We start from the raw sequence: 14,752 nt of genomic DNA on the forward strand, positions 1-14,752 counted from the left end.
CGCCTCAGTCAGGACTTTACGCGTCCCCCTCAGCTTATTGGTAATAAAAAAAAAAATCAGCAATAGAAACGACGAAGATGACGCCGTGAGGCCAAACAACCTCCTTGAGACTTAGAGGTCTCGCTTTCGCGGGGGGAGAGAGAGAGTTAGGGGCTGCAGAGACCAGACTCCACTGGTGCGAGGTGCCTGTGCGGAGGTGGTGCTCCCACTACCAGAAGACCCTGCTGGCCGGTGCTCCTTTCCTGGTCAAAAGTGGCACACGTGACCGCACCCCAATAAGTATGGGAACCGACAGCGTGGGTATCAGGTTCTGGGCCTAAAAAGGTGTGAAAGGCGGGGTGGTCTCCCGCGGGTAGGGATGAGGGGGCTCGTGAGTGGTGTGGAAGTATGTCAATAACGCCTCCTTTCAGCAGAGAGGTTTTTATGGCCTGTGCAATGCACCTGTTGCTGTTAATGATCCTCAATGGCAAAGCCAGGCCTCTGTGCTTTCAGCCTACCTACAAATTCAAACAACTGAGTCATGTATTCTTTAAAAAACAAAAAACAAACCCCACACGAGTCAATAAAATTAAGACACCCATTTCTGAGATTTTGACAACTTCTCCCCTCTGGCTCCAGCTCAATCTAACCCCAGGCAAAGCAGCTCCTCCCTGCACTGCTCTCACTGGCAGCAGCTCACGCCATCTTACTCCTCACTCTAAAATTAGGCTGCAGGTAAAATGCATAGTTCCTGCTGTCCTAAACTACACAGCAAAGGATCAAGCACCAAATAACAACAAACTCAGGCAAATTATATGAGAAACAAAAAGATTTATTCATGATTTTTGTTCATGCAGACTGAAAAAAAATACCTCAACATCTTAAGAAATACAGACCAAAAGGCATAAATATATGCACACACAACCATACAGTATAATTGTCTTCATATCAGGATTTGTCATTCACAGTAAACATGTTGACGCAAATGTTTGATCCGACATTCACGGTGTGAAAATCCCCTCATCGTTCAGCGTTGTGCTGGATTCGATTTCTTTGAAAGAGGAGCAGATCCCGATTGCTCTCCTCTTGAGATGACACACTATTCTGTCACCCCTGACGTCTTTGGAAACTAGAACGATTAATATTGTAATTAACTGAGGCGTTTCGTTTAACTACACTAAGCTTGGTCCATTAACCTACTTGAAGAAGCTTAGCTACTGCGCGACTATTTGTGGTTACAATTAGGTTTGTGACTGAGCAGCTGCTGAGACGAGGGAACTGAAATGGCTAAACATACGGTAATGCCACCGTGGGACTGCTGACAATGAAATGGTCCGTGGAGAGGGAGAAAAAAAAGATGGGCTTGGCCTCAGGTGGCCTGTAATCATATAAGGGCAGAAGGGTGGACAAAATAACATGAACGCCTTTCACTCTAATGCCAGCCAACACACTATTACTGCAGTTATGAGGGGAAAAAACCTTATAAATGATCAATAAATGCAGTGATTTTTGTATTGAGCTGCACTGCATCCTGCTGGCGTTCACATGCTGTCTGCCCCCCTCTATACGAGGTAACGTGTGAGATAAGACACTCCTGACGCTTTTATCTGAAGAGAGGATAAGCATCATTAGAAGTGTGATTCTGTGATTCACATCTGTGCTAGATGACCTAGAAAAGTCTCGTTAATGAAACCTGCTTCAACTAAAAAAGGCATCACGGTCTACAGTGTGAGGGCTGGGCTCAAACCTAAGCCGGAGTGGGTTCTGTTCCCGATGTACATCTCTGCCGGTGTCTGCTGTACCCTGTGGGATCCCATCAAAAAAACAACACAATACACAAATATATATCTATATAAATGTGTGTGTGTGTGTGTGTGTGTGCAGAGTATCTCAGTTCTTCAGCTGTCCAAACCACAGAAGGCAGGGGGAGTTTGGGTGAGGAAGTGGAAGTCGAGAGGAGGCTGCAGCTCCGTCTGTCTGTGAATTCAGAGCAAGAGGGTGCGCGGGGCGGTCGGGGGTGTTTAAGAGATGCGTGGCTGCATTCACCCAAGCACAGGAAGCCTAGACTCACAAGCACCAGAAGAAGCCTTTTTAGTGAGGAGCCGGCAGAGTTGGAGGGGAGGGGTGAGGTGGCTGGAGGGGGAAAAAAAACTGGAGCACGGTGTGCCCTGATCATGGAGGCTGAGGAGGGGTTTCATCAGCTGCACTGCTTAAAGGACCAGTGTGTAGGATTTACTCGTGGAAACAGAATACAGTACTCAGTTCAATTGTATCGATATAGCGCCAAATCACAACAGCAGTCGCCTCAAGGTGCTTTAGATTGGAAGGTAACACCCTACATTAACAGAGAGGACCCCAACGATCAGACGACCCTCTTTGAGCAAGCACTTTGGCGACAGTGGGAAGGAAAAACTCCCTTTTAACAGGAAGAAACCTCCAGACGGACCATGCTCAGGGAGGGGGCAATCGCCTGTGACTATATTACATACAGTATTACATGCAGTACTCATAGTTGTGTTTGTTTTCATTAGTGTAAAGAGCCCTTCAGGTTTTCTCTAATCTGTGCTACGCTGAGGTCTGCAGACTCACAACTTCACGCTGTGGTTGCGTGCTGTTGCCATGGCGGCCTGGTTGTAAATGTGCGCAGCATTTAGTGACACAGGCTACCCGCGTTTTTGTGCTTTCGTTGGTCCTTTGTAGTAAAGTGAAACCGGGTGACTGAAAGCAATGAAAACGGACACAGTTGTTCCTCTTTGTGGTGAACTGCACTATTGCTCCCTTTCCTGTTCGAGCCAGCTTTTCGGCCAATCAGCATTCAGGATATCAGGATATGTGCTTTTTGGTCTTTCACCACATCTACACATGGCCTCTGCATCTGTCAAATACCCACAATCCTTCCTTCTAGGCAAATGTGCACTAATGTAGGACTATGGATCCTGCACTACACGTCCAGTCCTCGAACGCCACTAAATCCTACACAGCGGTCCTTTGGAGAGAAATAAACCTGGCCTCTATGTGCCTCTAAATGCATCCACACATGATGAACTCATCATTTGTGTTTTTTAAAAAAACTTAATGTGTCTGTGAATGCAAAAAAAAAAATCAGTTTTTTTTTGCACTTTGTATCCAAGCAACAGAGACATCAGATTCTAGGGCTCGTTATTATTAGCACAGACACTGTGTGCGACAACGTTCTCTTTTGATAAGGTTCTGGCCAGTGACTCTATTATGGGATGCTCCAAGATCAGAAAGGTGAGGTTAGAAAGTAGCTTTGGGCCAAAGGATCCTTCCACTACCAACTCACCTTATCAGTAAGTCATCTACTCAATCCTCCCCACCTCCTTTTAGTTTGTTAGGCAGACAGAAAGGCAGCGCCACGCTTGTCTCGACTCCGTCTCGCAGCGGTCGGAGCAAATGTGAGACAAACTCATCTGACATACAGCGAGTGTGTGCGGGACTGTGTGTGTGCATCAATAGTCTTAACAGGTAAGAATGTAGACGAGGCGTGGCTGTTAAACAACAAAACAGAGCTTCTGTGAGTCAAACCGGTGTGACGTCTCATTATTTAATAGCCACACCTCATACAAGTCACTCATAGCACATATCCAGCCGGTCCAGCTGACACTAGGATTAGAGAAACAGAGCTGCCGTACCAGAAAAGTCCTACAGGAGTCCCGAGATTGGTGAGAATCTACAGGTCAGACTGGCCTCATTAGCCGATCTTATAGGACGTTTCTGATTGGCACACAGGCTGTGAGGGACCCAAGGCAAACCCCCTGTTGGTTTATCTCGTTTTGTCATGGCGCTAAGGTCTTATGGGAGTTACGATTCCTTCCACAGCTGTGTGGCGCAAACCCATCATTCAACAGTTTCAGCAAAGCGGCTCGTCCAACACTGAAGTCTCTCTGTGTCGTGTTACTGAGTCCGGCGGCGGGCCACCACACATACACTGTCCGTTGGCACGCCCAGGCCACTACGGTAACAAAAGGAGGGTGGGTGGGTAGTTTGGGTTTAGGTGGGTGGTTCTGGGAAGTCTGAGTCCGAGCCAGAGCCACAAACCCAGATCCAAGGTGGTGGTGGTGGCGGCGGCGGTGGCGGCGGGAGTAGGGGGGGAAGAAAAAAAAAAAAAGCGCTGTGTATTTGTGTGTGAACGGCGGAAAGGAGAGGCGCACAGGAGGGCGGGGTTAAGGAGGAGGAGGTGTGAGAGAGGGAAGGGGGAAGAAGGAGGGAACCGGGGCGGGCAGAGAAGGGGCAAGGGCGGCGAATACGGCGGTGGCGAGGGCAGGGGGGAGGGTGTCAAGCCTCACCAATCAATGAAATACCGCCCACAGAAAAATAGACAAACAAAAAAGAAGCTGTTTTCTCTTTAACACACACACACACAGACACACACCAGCAGGACAGAGAGGGCGCGCCAGTCGCCTCCTAAAGCTGATTGCAAGACTTGACTGAGACCTGTGCAGGGGTCCTAACCCCACCCAAACCCTGCCCACCAAACCCACAGAGGAGAAGCCCAAGGCTGTAGCCGCGGCACCGCCACTGCAGCAGAGGAGGAGTTACGGACTGGGGGAGGTGGGGGAGGAAGGTGGCGATGGCAGTGTGGAGAGGAGGGAGGTGGGGAGGGAGTGTTTGTTCAAGGCACAGTCAAAGGAGGGGGCGGCAGGTTGGGAGAGGGGAAGTCAGTGCTCTTTAGGATTTCTTTCCTGCTGTTGTTGCGTTTTGTTTTTTTGTAAACTTTTTTTTATTTACCTTGGTGGTGAAGAGAGAGAGAGAACGAGTTCCCGCTGCGTTGGCGTCGCGCTAAAAGTCGTCCCCATGGCTCACGCCGCCACGCTCACGCACGGCTGCACCCCGGCCGTTCCAGGCGGCACGGTGACCTATTTCAGTTGAGATAGTTAGTCAAGAGCTGGACTGACGTGGGGCTTGTTTGTTTGTTTGTTTGTGCGGCAGAGTTACAGATTATCACACATGCAGGTCTGAGAGCAGAGAGGACACAGAGACACACGGAGAGGGAGAATTTGGTACAGCAGGGGAGATACCAGACCAGACCAGACACACACCCATCAAACCCCCCCGCCCAAGGAAACAGGACTGCTCCACAGATCAAAATGCACCCAGGCCATTCTATCTGTGTGCCTCTCCCCAGCTCTCACTGTGCCAAAACATCATTTCTACAAGAAAAATCCTTTTTTTAACTTTTAATGTTACAGAGCCAGAACGAATCGCTGAAATGCATGTTCTCAAATGCAAATGAACCCCAAAACCCTTTGGTTGAGTTGGTTTGCACTGAGTTTGAGAGGCTGGAGAGAGGAAAGGAGCACCAACCTGCACTTACCCCGACCAAAGAGAGCAAAGCTGGGCCAGCATCTACACCTGTCTCCCCCTTGGGTCCCCAGTCAAATGGGTCTGGTGGTCATTTTACACAAGAGAAACAGATAGTGGGAGAAGAACAACATAAACAAGAAGAAGAAGAAGAAGGGGAAATGTCCAAACCCTTTGCTTTCTTTTACCACATTAGTGTCAGCCAAAACATTCTTTATTATAATAAGGTTTATAGTAATACATATTCTCAATAAAAAGCATGCTGATTTTTTTTTTTTGAATGATTTTTTTTTTTAAACTTTTGACTTTTTATATTTTTCTTAAAAAGAAGGCAAAAAAAATGAAAATACTTCTCTAAAAAATACGATCTCAAACATGGCAAACAAGACATTTCGCAAACCACATAGTTCTACAAAGGATGCAACTGGTATGTGTTCTGTATATACGACACAGAGAGAGATTACACCGTGAGATGCAAAGAAGTCGCTCAACCGCTAAAAAACAAAAAGAAAGAAAGAAAGAAAAAAAAACACAGGGGGAGAGAGAGGAGGGGAGGAGGGGGGGGAACGGGAGGGCAGTAAAGGGGCGTGTGCAGCAGACCGCCGTCACATAGCAGTTGCAAAATACTTTGAAAGTGGCTGTTTTAATGAAACGCAGAGCTACGCGGGTGGGATTTGCCACTCGTGAAAGTCCAGTTCTACAAGCTCTAACAGATATATTAAAACAGACACTTTCGCTCGTTTCCCTTTTTTGCAATCGCAATCTAAAGCTGGTCTGGTATTCGGAGGGTCAAAGAAGCACGTGGACGACGCTGCCCCACCTCTCACTTCATTGGTGCTATCACTGTCGTTTCTGCTTTAACCAGCAGCTAGTAAAGTAACGAACCCGTGAAGGCTCGGTTTGTGGCTTTTTCTTTTAAGAGCTGTGAAACAAATCCCAGAGAAAGCTTCGCTCGCTCTCCAAGCCTTCTGGATACTAAAGCTCTGGAGGTCGGGCTCCCCCCGCCCTCCTTGAAATGATTAAAAAATAATGTCAAAAGCACTTAAAAATGGGAGGTCCCTCCACTTAATGCACTTCACTCGAGGCTTTATAGGCACATGATTGAGCTTGTCACATACCATCGTGGTTTCCAACAGGATGCGATTAAAAGATCCTTTTGTAAACTGCTCCCTCAGTAGTAACACATTGATTTTTTTCTCCCTCCTTTCACCACCGTTTACAGTTCATCACATCCCAGGCTGACTTACGTCACAGGTAAACAACAGAAAACACATTTACACTATTTTTAAAAAAGGCCTCTGAAAATGATGGACTCCATACGGAACATCTACAAAAAAAAAGTCACTGTCGGTAATATCTGGCTCCTCCCCCTCTAAACTGCTGACCCTGTCCCTTTACAAGGAGCGGGAACTGCCGACAATATAAGAGAACACAATAGAAAAGAATAGACATTGAAATTTGCTGTAAGAGGTAGGCAGCTGTAATTACAAAGAGCGAGAGAGGGAGAGGTGAAGCAGTGTCTTTCATTGCTGCAGTTAGAGTAAGGGTGGAGCGGGAAGGGAGGAGGGGGGGTTCAGAAAAAAAAAAAGGGAGTCAAAGGGGAGATCCAAACATACATTACAGTACGTTTATGTGTGCTTTACTCTTTTTTTTCTCTCCTTTCCTTTTCGGCAAAGTTTTATTTTCTTTTTTTGCTGCTGCGTTTGTGCGCTGCAAGGTCAGCAAGCCCTCACCTCTCACTCGCTCACACGCGTCACAGCCCACGTCACATTCAAGACAAAACGTCCCTCGAAAAAAAAACCCCCCAAACAAACCAAAAAACAAAGAAGACTCAACCTTGGTTCGGCCGGACGCGACGCAGCGCAGCCGTCACGCGCGAGAGCGTCGCCCTGACTTTCCATCTGGTTACGTTGCAAATTGAAACTCTTCAACATAAGGCAAAAAAGGTTTCAAATTAGCTGCCCTAACTGATCATCTAGGCCTAAGGAGGATGGCTGATGTCGTCAATCGAAGGTCTCGGCCTTAGAAAATCATAACTGGGTTTGCGGAAATAAAGGCATATATGAAACGGCCGAGCGGGTCGGCCTAATACTGGCACACGTGTGAGACTGGCACGATAAAAAAGTAAAACTGAGAAGCACAAAGAATGCCCGCGCGACAGATGAAAGCCTCCCTTTCGGTGGCTGCACTGTGTGCGCGTGCAAACTGAACCAAGGCTGGCGTATCAAGTTTCTCCTAAAGCAGGTTAATAAACCAAGGAGTCCCCAGTTTAATACCACACACTTAGAGCCCCCAGACACACACACACCCACACACACACACACGTACATACAGCTGCTGTAAGGTGGTCAAGTTTGGGGTTGGAAGAGGAGATTGGGGCGGGTGAGGGAGGGTGAAGGGTGGGAGGGGTTCAGGGCAAAGAGGGAGGGGCGGGCAGAGAGTTGTGTGCGACTATCGGAAGGGGGGCTCAGGCGTGTGAAGGGAGAGTTCGGGGCGGCGGAGGATGGCCTCCTTGCGCGTGGGCGGCGGCAACGGCGGCTCATACACCCTGGGCGCAGCCATGGCGGCTGCCACTGCCGCAGCGGCGGGGACCACTGGCCTGAGTGCGTCCAGCGTGGCGACGGGCTGGGCTTGCATCGCGGGGACAGCCTGAACTGCTTGGACCGCTTGCATGGCCTGCATTCCCGGCATGCCAGGGATGGCGGTCACTGCGCTCGGTGATGCGTAGGCATACTGGAACTGTGGGTACTGCTGGAGCTGCTGGTAGTACTCCGCGTAGTACCTAAGACGGGGGAGGACAGAGATGGTTAGGTTAAGGACAAATTTAGTTGAAGAGAAAATAGTTTGCAGTGAACAGTGAACCACGAGCTAAAACCACAAGAACAACATCAGATTTGTAAAGGTGAGGGGGCACCTTGATTTTTTAGAAAACATGAAAGTTGAAGATTTCTGTCATTATTTCACATCTGCTGCTTAGCAGGAAACAGAATCAAAGATTATATCCTACCTGGCCATGGGGTCTTCTGCGGCTTCCACTGCCTCTTCAGCTGCTCGACCAGCTGGCGTGGGGAGCAGGGGTCGGCGTGGCTTGGCCCTCTGGTACATAAATGGCTTCATCACAGGGTCCGGAAGCAGAGGTGCCGACCTTCGCAGTGGACTGCGATCCCTCTCTCCGGACTTTGCCACAGCTGCTGCTGTGGCGGCAGCTGCCGTCTGCTGCTCAGCCACAACCTGCTGGCCCTGGGCGAAGTAATGCGCCTGCCTGGCAGCCTCAAAGATAGCTGTAGTCGGGTCCGCTGCTCCCATGGCGCTTAACTGAGCGTAGGCTGGTGCGGCGGCGCTGTAAATCGCAGGCGCTACAGAGTAGGCAGAATTGACGGCAGCTGCCGCTGTTGGCATTTCTATCCCAGGAGCCGCGGCCAGATAGACGGGGTGGTTGGCCATTGTCGGGGTGTAAACCGGAGTTGTGTAGGCAGCGGCAGCGGCGGCAGCAGCAGCGGCGGCTGCTGGGGACGCAGCCACCTGACCGTAAATATTAGGTGTCATGGAGCTGTATACCTGCGTGGCCCCTGACGTGAGAGCGGCCTGATTGGCCACCGTTCCGTAAAGCTGATTGGCAACGTTGGCACCGTACACCTGGCTGGCAAGGGCACCATAAACAGCTGGATTTACCGGGTTCCCATCTGTGCGTGTCCCGGTGGTAATCCCTGTGAGAGCAGCATAAGTGGGATCAAAGGTGGAGGTGTTGTAGACTGAATTGTGCACGCTTTGCTGGACCTGCAGCGGTAGGCCGGCGGCCGCAGCGGCGGCAGCAGCCAAGACCGCTGCCTGACTCTGGTACTGCTCCAGAGAAGGTTTCCCCACAGGGCATTCTCCAGCATAGTGGCCCTGCTTCCCACAGTTCACACACGGGATCTTCCCCGTCGGCGCCTGCTTGCTGGGCTGGACCTTGGAGAGCTCTACGGACAGGGGCCGGCCCTTGAAGGAGGTGCCGTGCAGGGCTTCGATGGCCTGTAGCGCATCTTCCTTGTTTTCCATGTGAACAAAAGCATAGCCTGTGGAAAAGCAATGGCTGGATGTGATTCAGTGCACTGATAATAATAAGGATCACATTTGCTTAGGAAAATGAACTGTGCCAAAGGAAAGTGCACAACTTTACAATCGGGGCATTAGCTTAAACTTTGAACTTTGCCCTCTGCAGTCTTTTTCAGGCGCTCCCAGCAATTCAGCAGCTGTAATTAAACCATAAAACAGAATCTAAACTTTAACTTCACTTCAACTGTGAGTAGAGACCTGGCTTACCTTTGACTTTGTCACATTCGAGGACTTTCCCGAACGTCTGGAACAGCTGCTGGAGGTCTTCTGTGGTGCACATGCCGCTCAGATTACCCACAAACACCTTGGTGGAGTGCAGCGGCCTCCCCCTCGATTCCTCCACCACCAAATTCCGACCACGAAACTCCCGTCCATTGAGCTCCCGGATGGCCCGCTCCGCAGCACCCTCCCCCTGCAGATGCACAAAGGCGAACTGCCGCAGCACGCTGCAGCTGACCACCTGACCGTAGGGTTCGAAGATGGCCGACAGCTCTTCCTGCGTGGTGTCCAATGCCAGGTTACCCACGAAGAGCTTCACTGTGTGGCTCTTGTCCATGGCGCTGTGGAGAAACAGAGGGAGCATCGCTTTGACTGTTTGTTTAGAGATAAGTGAAAGGATTAGCAACACGGTATGACTATCAGCTGCCCCAGACGCGACAGTTACTGAGTGAGCATGAAGACACACCTTTGGCTCAGCGTTAGTCTGACAAGGAGAAGACTACAGGGGTGAAAAGCAGACACAGTGTATGAGCATCAAAAGCTTGGAAATGTCATTATCTCAAGCCTAAAGCTTTTATTCATTTTTAGACGACAAAAAAAAAAAATCACAGATGAAAGAAGCGATCAATTTTTAGCTTAAAGAGTAAAAGAGAAAAACCCAGAAACTTGCTATTTGGAGAAAACGTTAAACGCACCCATATATACACACACTCTTGATAAAGAACCTTTATGCATGAATGAGGAGGCAGATTAACATTCAAATTCCTCAAATTGAATACCACACTGACCACAGATTTGCCTCAGAGTTGCCCGCTGAGGTCAGATAAAGTCATATTATGTAAAAACAGAGCAGTGGAGATCGTGCTAGCGAATAACCGCTAAACATTTACAATAAATGCCACAGAGATCACAGAGTTCGCTTAAGGAGACGTCGCTCTCACTCGCGAGAAGCAGGCTGTGACTACCCATGCAGCTATGAGTCACCCTCATACAGAGGAGACACAGGCGAAAGGAGCATTTTGCACCAACAACTTCAAGGAGCAGTGCTGCTCCTAAACTCACGACGCATTTATAGTGACTTTCATGAATCCGGGTGCTTTAAAGAGAACCTATCACAGCTTTCCTCATTTTTCTGTCACATACACCGTTATAACACCGAATGTTCATATTAATTGTGGTGAAAGTTTCTTGTAATGAGGTCCACATATGTAGAAATAATCCCTGTGAGATAAATCAGGCTTAAAAGCTCAGTTTGATACAGTGTTGTCGATTCCTGGTTCTGTGTGATCTCACTAGAGGAAATATGCCTAATATGGTCATCTCAGGCACAAATGTGGATGTAGCGTTCAACTTTCTGATAAGTAGCTAAGTCAAAGTGCCTCAAACATGCATTCATATTAATAGCCAGCAGGGGGCGACGTCTGTGGTTTCTGGTTGCGTAGGCCTCTATTGGAAAATGGTCTTCTGCTTCCTCGCTTTGTGACCTCGGTAAACACCCTGCTGATGACTAAGACCTCGACTATACTCCACTGTGGACTCGCTCACCATTTGATGATGACGTTTATGTGGAGCGGACCTGAATGGACCCTAGCGGACTGACGGGGAAAGCATAATCCCGGCCCTAAGATGCATCCACACCAGAAGCAATGTGGTGATCATGGAGCACAGAAAGTGAAAGAGGACAGCTGGTGACTTCAGCATCTTTTCTCAACTTCCAGGCGACTGTCAGTGTGAGCACAGGATAGTGTTGATTACCATATGACCTGTCAGTATGCATATTAGTGGGTTACCTAGGCAACCGGATCCTGGAACGTTTGCAAGTGATGAGCCGTCAGTTAGTAAGTGACACGAGAGGAACAAATCGCTTCCAGTGGACCCAGCGTCTCTTGTTTTAGGTCATGCTGCAAAGAAAATAAGTGAATTTTGTAAGATGAATAGATAGATGGATATTTTACTTAATGATTAATTATCTGAGTAAATAAACCTTTGATTTTGGCCACATTTAAGATGTATTTTACCCATATTAATGCTTCGTGTTTTCGGCAGCATTAAGAATAATAATAAAAGTAGTATAATCTACAATAAACAGGTCAGGGGCTCATATTGAATATTTACAAAGTTTTATATGGAATATGATAAAATAATACAAAATTATGTTAAAGAAAAATGAGACTGACACAGTGAAAAACAGATCTTTAGCAAACAGTAATGCAAAATTTGGTGATTCTGAGAGTCAGAAAGGAGGATTACCCCGCGTACGCTCTTTGGATAATGACTTCTCAATCACTAGACATCAGACAGCGAGCTTGTGTCCACAGTTTCAGAGTCAGTTTAAAGACACAATTACTGAACGGGGTGGGAAAAGCATGTTAGCGCAATCCCCAAATAGTACTTGTAAGTGTGGTAAGTTTTGCGTGTGGTTTACAAAAGTTGTTCCGTTTTCCAAGCACAAGCGCAATCAGTGCATTTCAATGTTAAACACAAAAAATAGGGCAAGCTTTGTCCTCCGTTAAATCTTAAATTAGCAGTAAACTGTGTGTCACAAACAGTAAATCACTTTGCACACTTATATATTTTCCTCCCTATATTTTGCACCTTCAGAAAGGAACTCCGAGCATACATATCCAACATGGTCGGTCTGAGAAGTCTCAGAGTTCCTCCACCTCGTCCTCCATGTCCACTTACACACAATCTTGTCACTGGGCTCTTTTCTAAATACACACAGTACTTCCTTCTATGCCAGAAACCACTTTGTGCTGTAACACATTACTAAATCTGACCCGAAGATGACACACCTCTGTATATGAGCACAGAAGCTCATCTTTGGTTTAAATTTCGTTTTGTTTATATAGCGACAAATCACTGCAGCAGCCGCCTCAAGGTGCTTTGTATTGTAATTTTAAGACCCCATAACTATCCAGAGAAAAGCTTAACAATCATTTTGAGCAAGCACTTGGCAACAGTGGGAAGGAAAAACTCCCTTTTAACAGGAAGAAACCTCCAGCAGAACCAGGCTCGGGGAGGGGCGGCCATCTGTGACAAAGACATGCTGTGGAAGAGAGCTTGACATCGTTCCAGTGAGGTGTATAAACACACAGTGATTCAAAAAGGTGACTGAAGAAGAACAACTCAGTGCATCATGGGAGTCCCCCAACAGCCTACACCTATTGCAGCATAAATAAGGGAGGTGTCAGGGTCACCTGGTCCAGCCCTAACTATATGCTTTAGCAAAAAGGAAAGTTTTAAGCCTAATCTGAAAAGTAGAGATAGTGTCTGTCTCCTGAATCCAAACTGGAAGCTGGTTCCACAGAAGAGGGGCCTGAAAACTGAAGGCTCTGCCTCCCATTCTACTTTTAAATACTCTAGGAACAACAAGTAGGCCTGCAGAGCGAGAGCGAAGTGCTCTAATAGGGTGATATGGTACTACAAGGTCATTGAGATAAGATGGGGACTGAATATCCAAGACCTTGTATGTGAGGAGCAGGATTTTGAATTGTTTCTGCATTTAACAGGAAACTTCTGTTTGCGAGGGGCAGCCAATCAGAAGACAGTTTGGCTGCACCAGGAATTTCTTCAGTTGTAAATAACGTGAACAGGGCCCAAGAATAAAAATATGGAGCAAGAAGCGAGCATAGTAGGGATCTCCTTCACTTCAGCCTGTACATGTTTTACAGGACAACCCACCTCCCCACCCCAACACCACACAACTGGGTTTCTAGTTTTTTTGGTTTGAGTTTACCGAATACACCATCAGCACCACCACCAGCACCACCACAGATACCCGCTCTCCATACTGGGTGAACCCCGCTCACATACAGTATGGCTGCTGCACTAACACTGGGTTCAAGTGAAGCATAAACCAGAGGTGGTGGTGGGGGAAAGCTGCTTTGTGATGACGCAGCACGGCGCTGAGTCGACATATTTTCCACAGCTCGCTTTATTTACCAGCTCACAAATACCCAAAAGACACGAGACGAGTTGGTCGGACAGGCTGTCAGTGTTTTTGTGAATGGAGACACGAGAGAGAGAGAGGGAGAGAGAGCGAGATGCTTGTTTGGTTCCGCTCGGCGATTCAAAGCAAAGCCAAACAAAGTCCCGACAGCCAAACAGCCACGGACACGCATTAAACACACTTACTTTCACTTCCGATTGCGAGGCGTCGATGATCAATACTAATACCTGATACAACGGTATGACTCTCGGTGGCAGATCGATACAATGTAACAACACATTTTTTCTCCCTCCCCTTCTTCCTCCCGCACAGGAATGAACACAGTGAAACGGCGAGGCGATCTAAAGCTCTCCGTCCCTACAACAGCGCCGAAACCAGCAGCCCCCTCACAGCTTTTAGACGGCGGGCTTTAACGAGCTCCCACATGAGAATAAGGGTGCAGAAAAGGCGATTAAATAAAAGGATCTACCATCTTACCTAAGCGGTGCTGTGTTTCAAAATGGTAGCGCCTGCTTCCGTTTGAACGTCGGGCATACTGCTGGAGAGGCTGCAGAGGGGGAGGGCTGCTGCTGCTGCTGCTGCACCGGGAGGATGCTGAATCCTCACAAAAGAAGAGCCACCAAAATGACTCAAGCACACACAGAGACTCGCATGAGCCTTTGTGTTTTACAGATGAACAAAGCCCCCAAACAACAAGCGAGGGGGGCTCAATTAATGATGGCACGTTTACATCCAAGTGCAGGATTATTGTTTATGTGCGATCCTAATATCGACAGTATCGATATCAACGCCGGTATTGGTAATGGATCGATATTGGCACGATGAGATCGATATTTTTACGTATTATTTGTTGAGTATGTAGCCCATAGAATTGTGTTATGTATTTATTTATTTATTATTAGATAGGTGGTGGTGTGTGTTAGAGGAAAGTGTCCAAAACCCTATTTTATTATTTTATTTATAGCCCATAGCAAATTTAAACAAGACAAGCTGCTTCAGAAACATTTATGTTTCAGGTCGCCAAAACCCACATTTGAAGCGTGTGGTAATAGACTATTGTGTATTGTGAAAATCTATGTTTTTAGGTCACTGACGTGTGCAGATTTTGCAGACTGATGATGATTCATCTCATAAAGCATGACACACTGCTCTCTAATACATAAGCTGCCTTTATAGGTTAAAAGT

The 14,752-nt window shown here is 47.7% G+C and overlaps 1 protein-coding gene across 6 annotated transcripts; it reads right to left on the reverse strand.

The window, feature by feature from the left end:
- Nucleotides 1-800: 800 nt before the first annotated feature.
- Nucleotides 801-14,269, reverse strand: rbm14b (RNA binding motif protein 14b). 6 transcript variants are annotated; one of them, XR_001290619.1, is made up of 6 exons: nucleotides 14,045-14,269; nucleotides 11,406-11,516; nucleotides 9,604-9,956; nucleotides 8,309-9,356; nucleotides 4,729-8,083; nucleotides 801-3,952 (listed from the first exon to the last, which is right to left on the reverse strand). XR_001290619.1 is itself a non-coding variant. In XM_005751975.2 (5 exons), the coding sequence occupies exons 3-5, from the start codon at nucleotides 9,950-9,952 to the stop codon at nucleotides 7,753-7,755; spliced, it is 1,728 nt and encodes a 575-aa protein (XP_005752032.1). In that variant the 5' UTR covers nucleotides 9,953-9,956; nucleotides 11,406-11,516; nucleotides 14,045-14,269; the 3' UTR covers nucleotides 4,191-7,752. The 6 variants fall into 6 exon arrangements, 3 of the variants coding, with proteins under 3 accessions (XP_005752032.1, XP_005752034.1, XP_005752033.1); XR_001290620.1 differs by lacking the exon at nucleotides 801-3,952 and having other exon boundaries at nucleotides 4,191-4,856; nucleotides 5,315-8,083; XR_001290618.1 differs by lacking the exon at nucleotides 801-3,952 and adding an exon at nucleotides 4,191-4,542.
- Between the last annotated feature and the right edge of the window lie 483 nt (nucleotides 14,270-14,752).

The sequence above is a fragment of the Pundamilia nyererei genome, unplaced genomic scaffold (genome assembly GCF_000239375.1).
Source record: "Pundamilia nyererei isolate P.nyererei 1_Seehausen unplaced genomic scaffold, PunNye1.0 scaffold00336, whole genome shotgun sequence".
In the NCBI taxonomy this organism is placed as follows: Eukaryota; Metazoa; Chordata; class Actinopteri; order Cichliformes; family Cichlidae; genus Pundamilia; species Pundamilia nyererei.

Coding starts and splice junctions, on each gene's coding strand:
- rbm14b (XM_005751975.2), bottom strand. CDS start 9,952: ATGGACAAGAGCCACACAGTGAAGCTCTTCGTGGGTAACCTGGCATTG. Junction 9,357..9,603: donor CGAATGTGACAAAGTCAAAG/GTAAGCCAGGTC, acceptor GCTTTTCCACAG/GCTATGCTTTTGTTCACATG. Junction 8,084..8,308: donor GCAGAAGACCCCATGGCCAG/GTAGGATATAAT, acceptor CCCCCGTCTTAG/GTACTACGCGGAGTACTACC.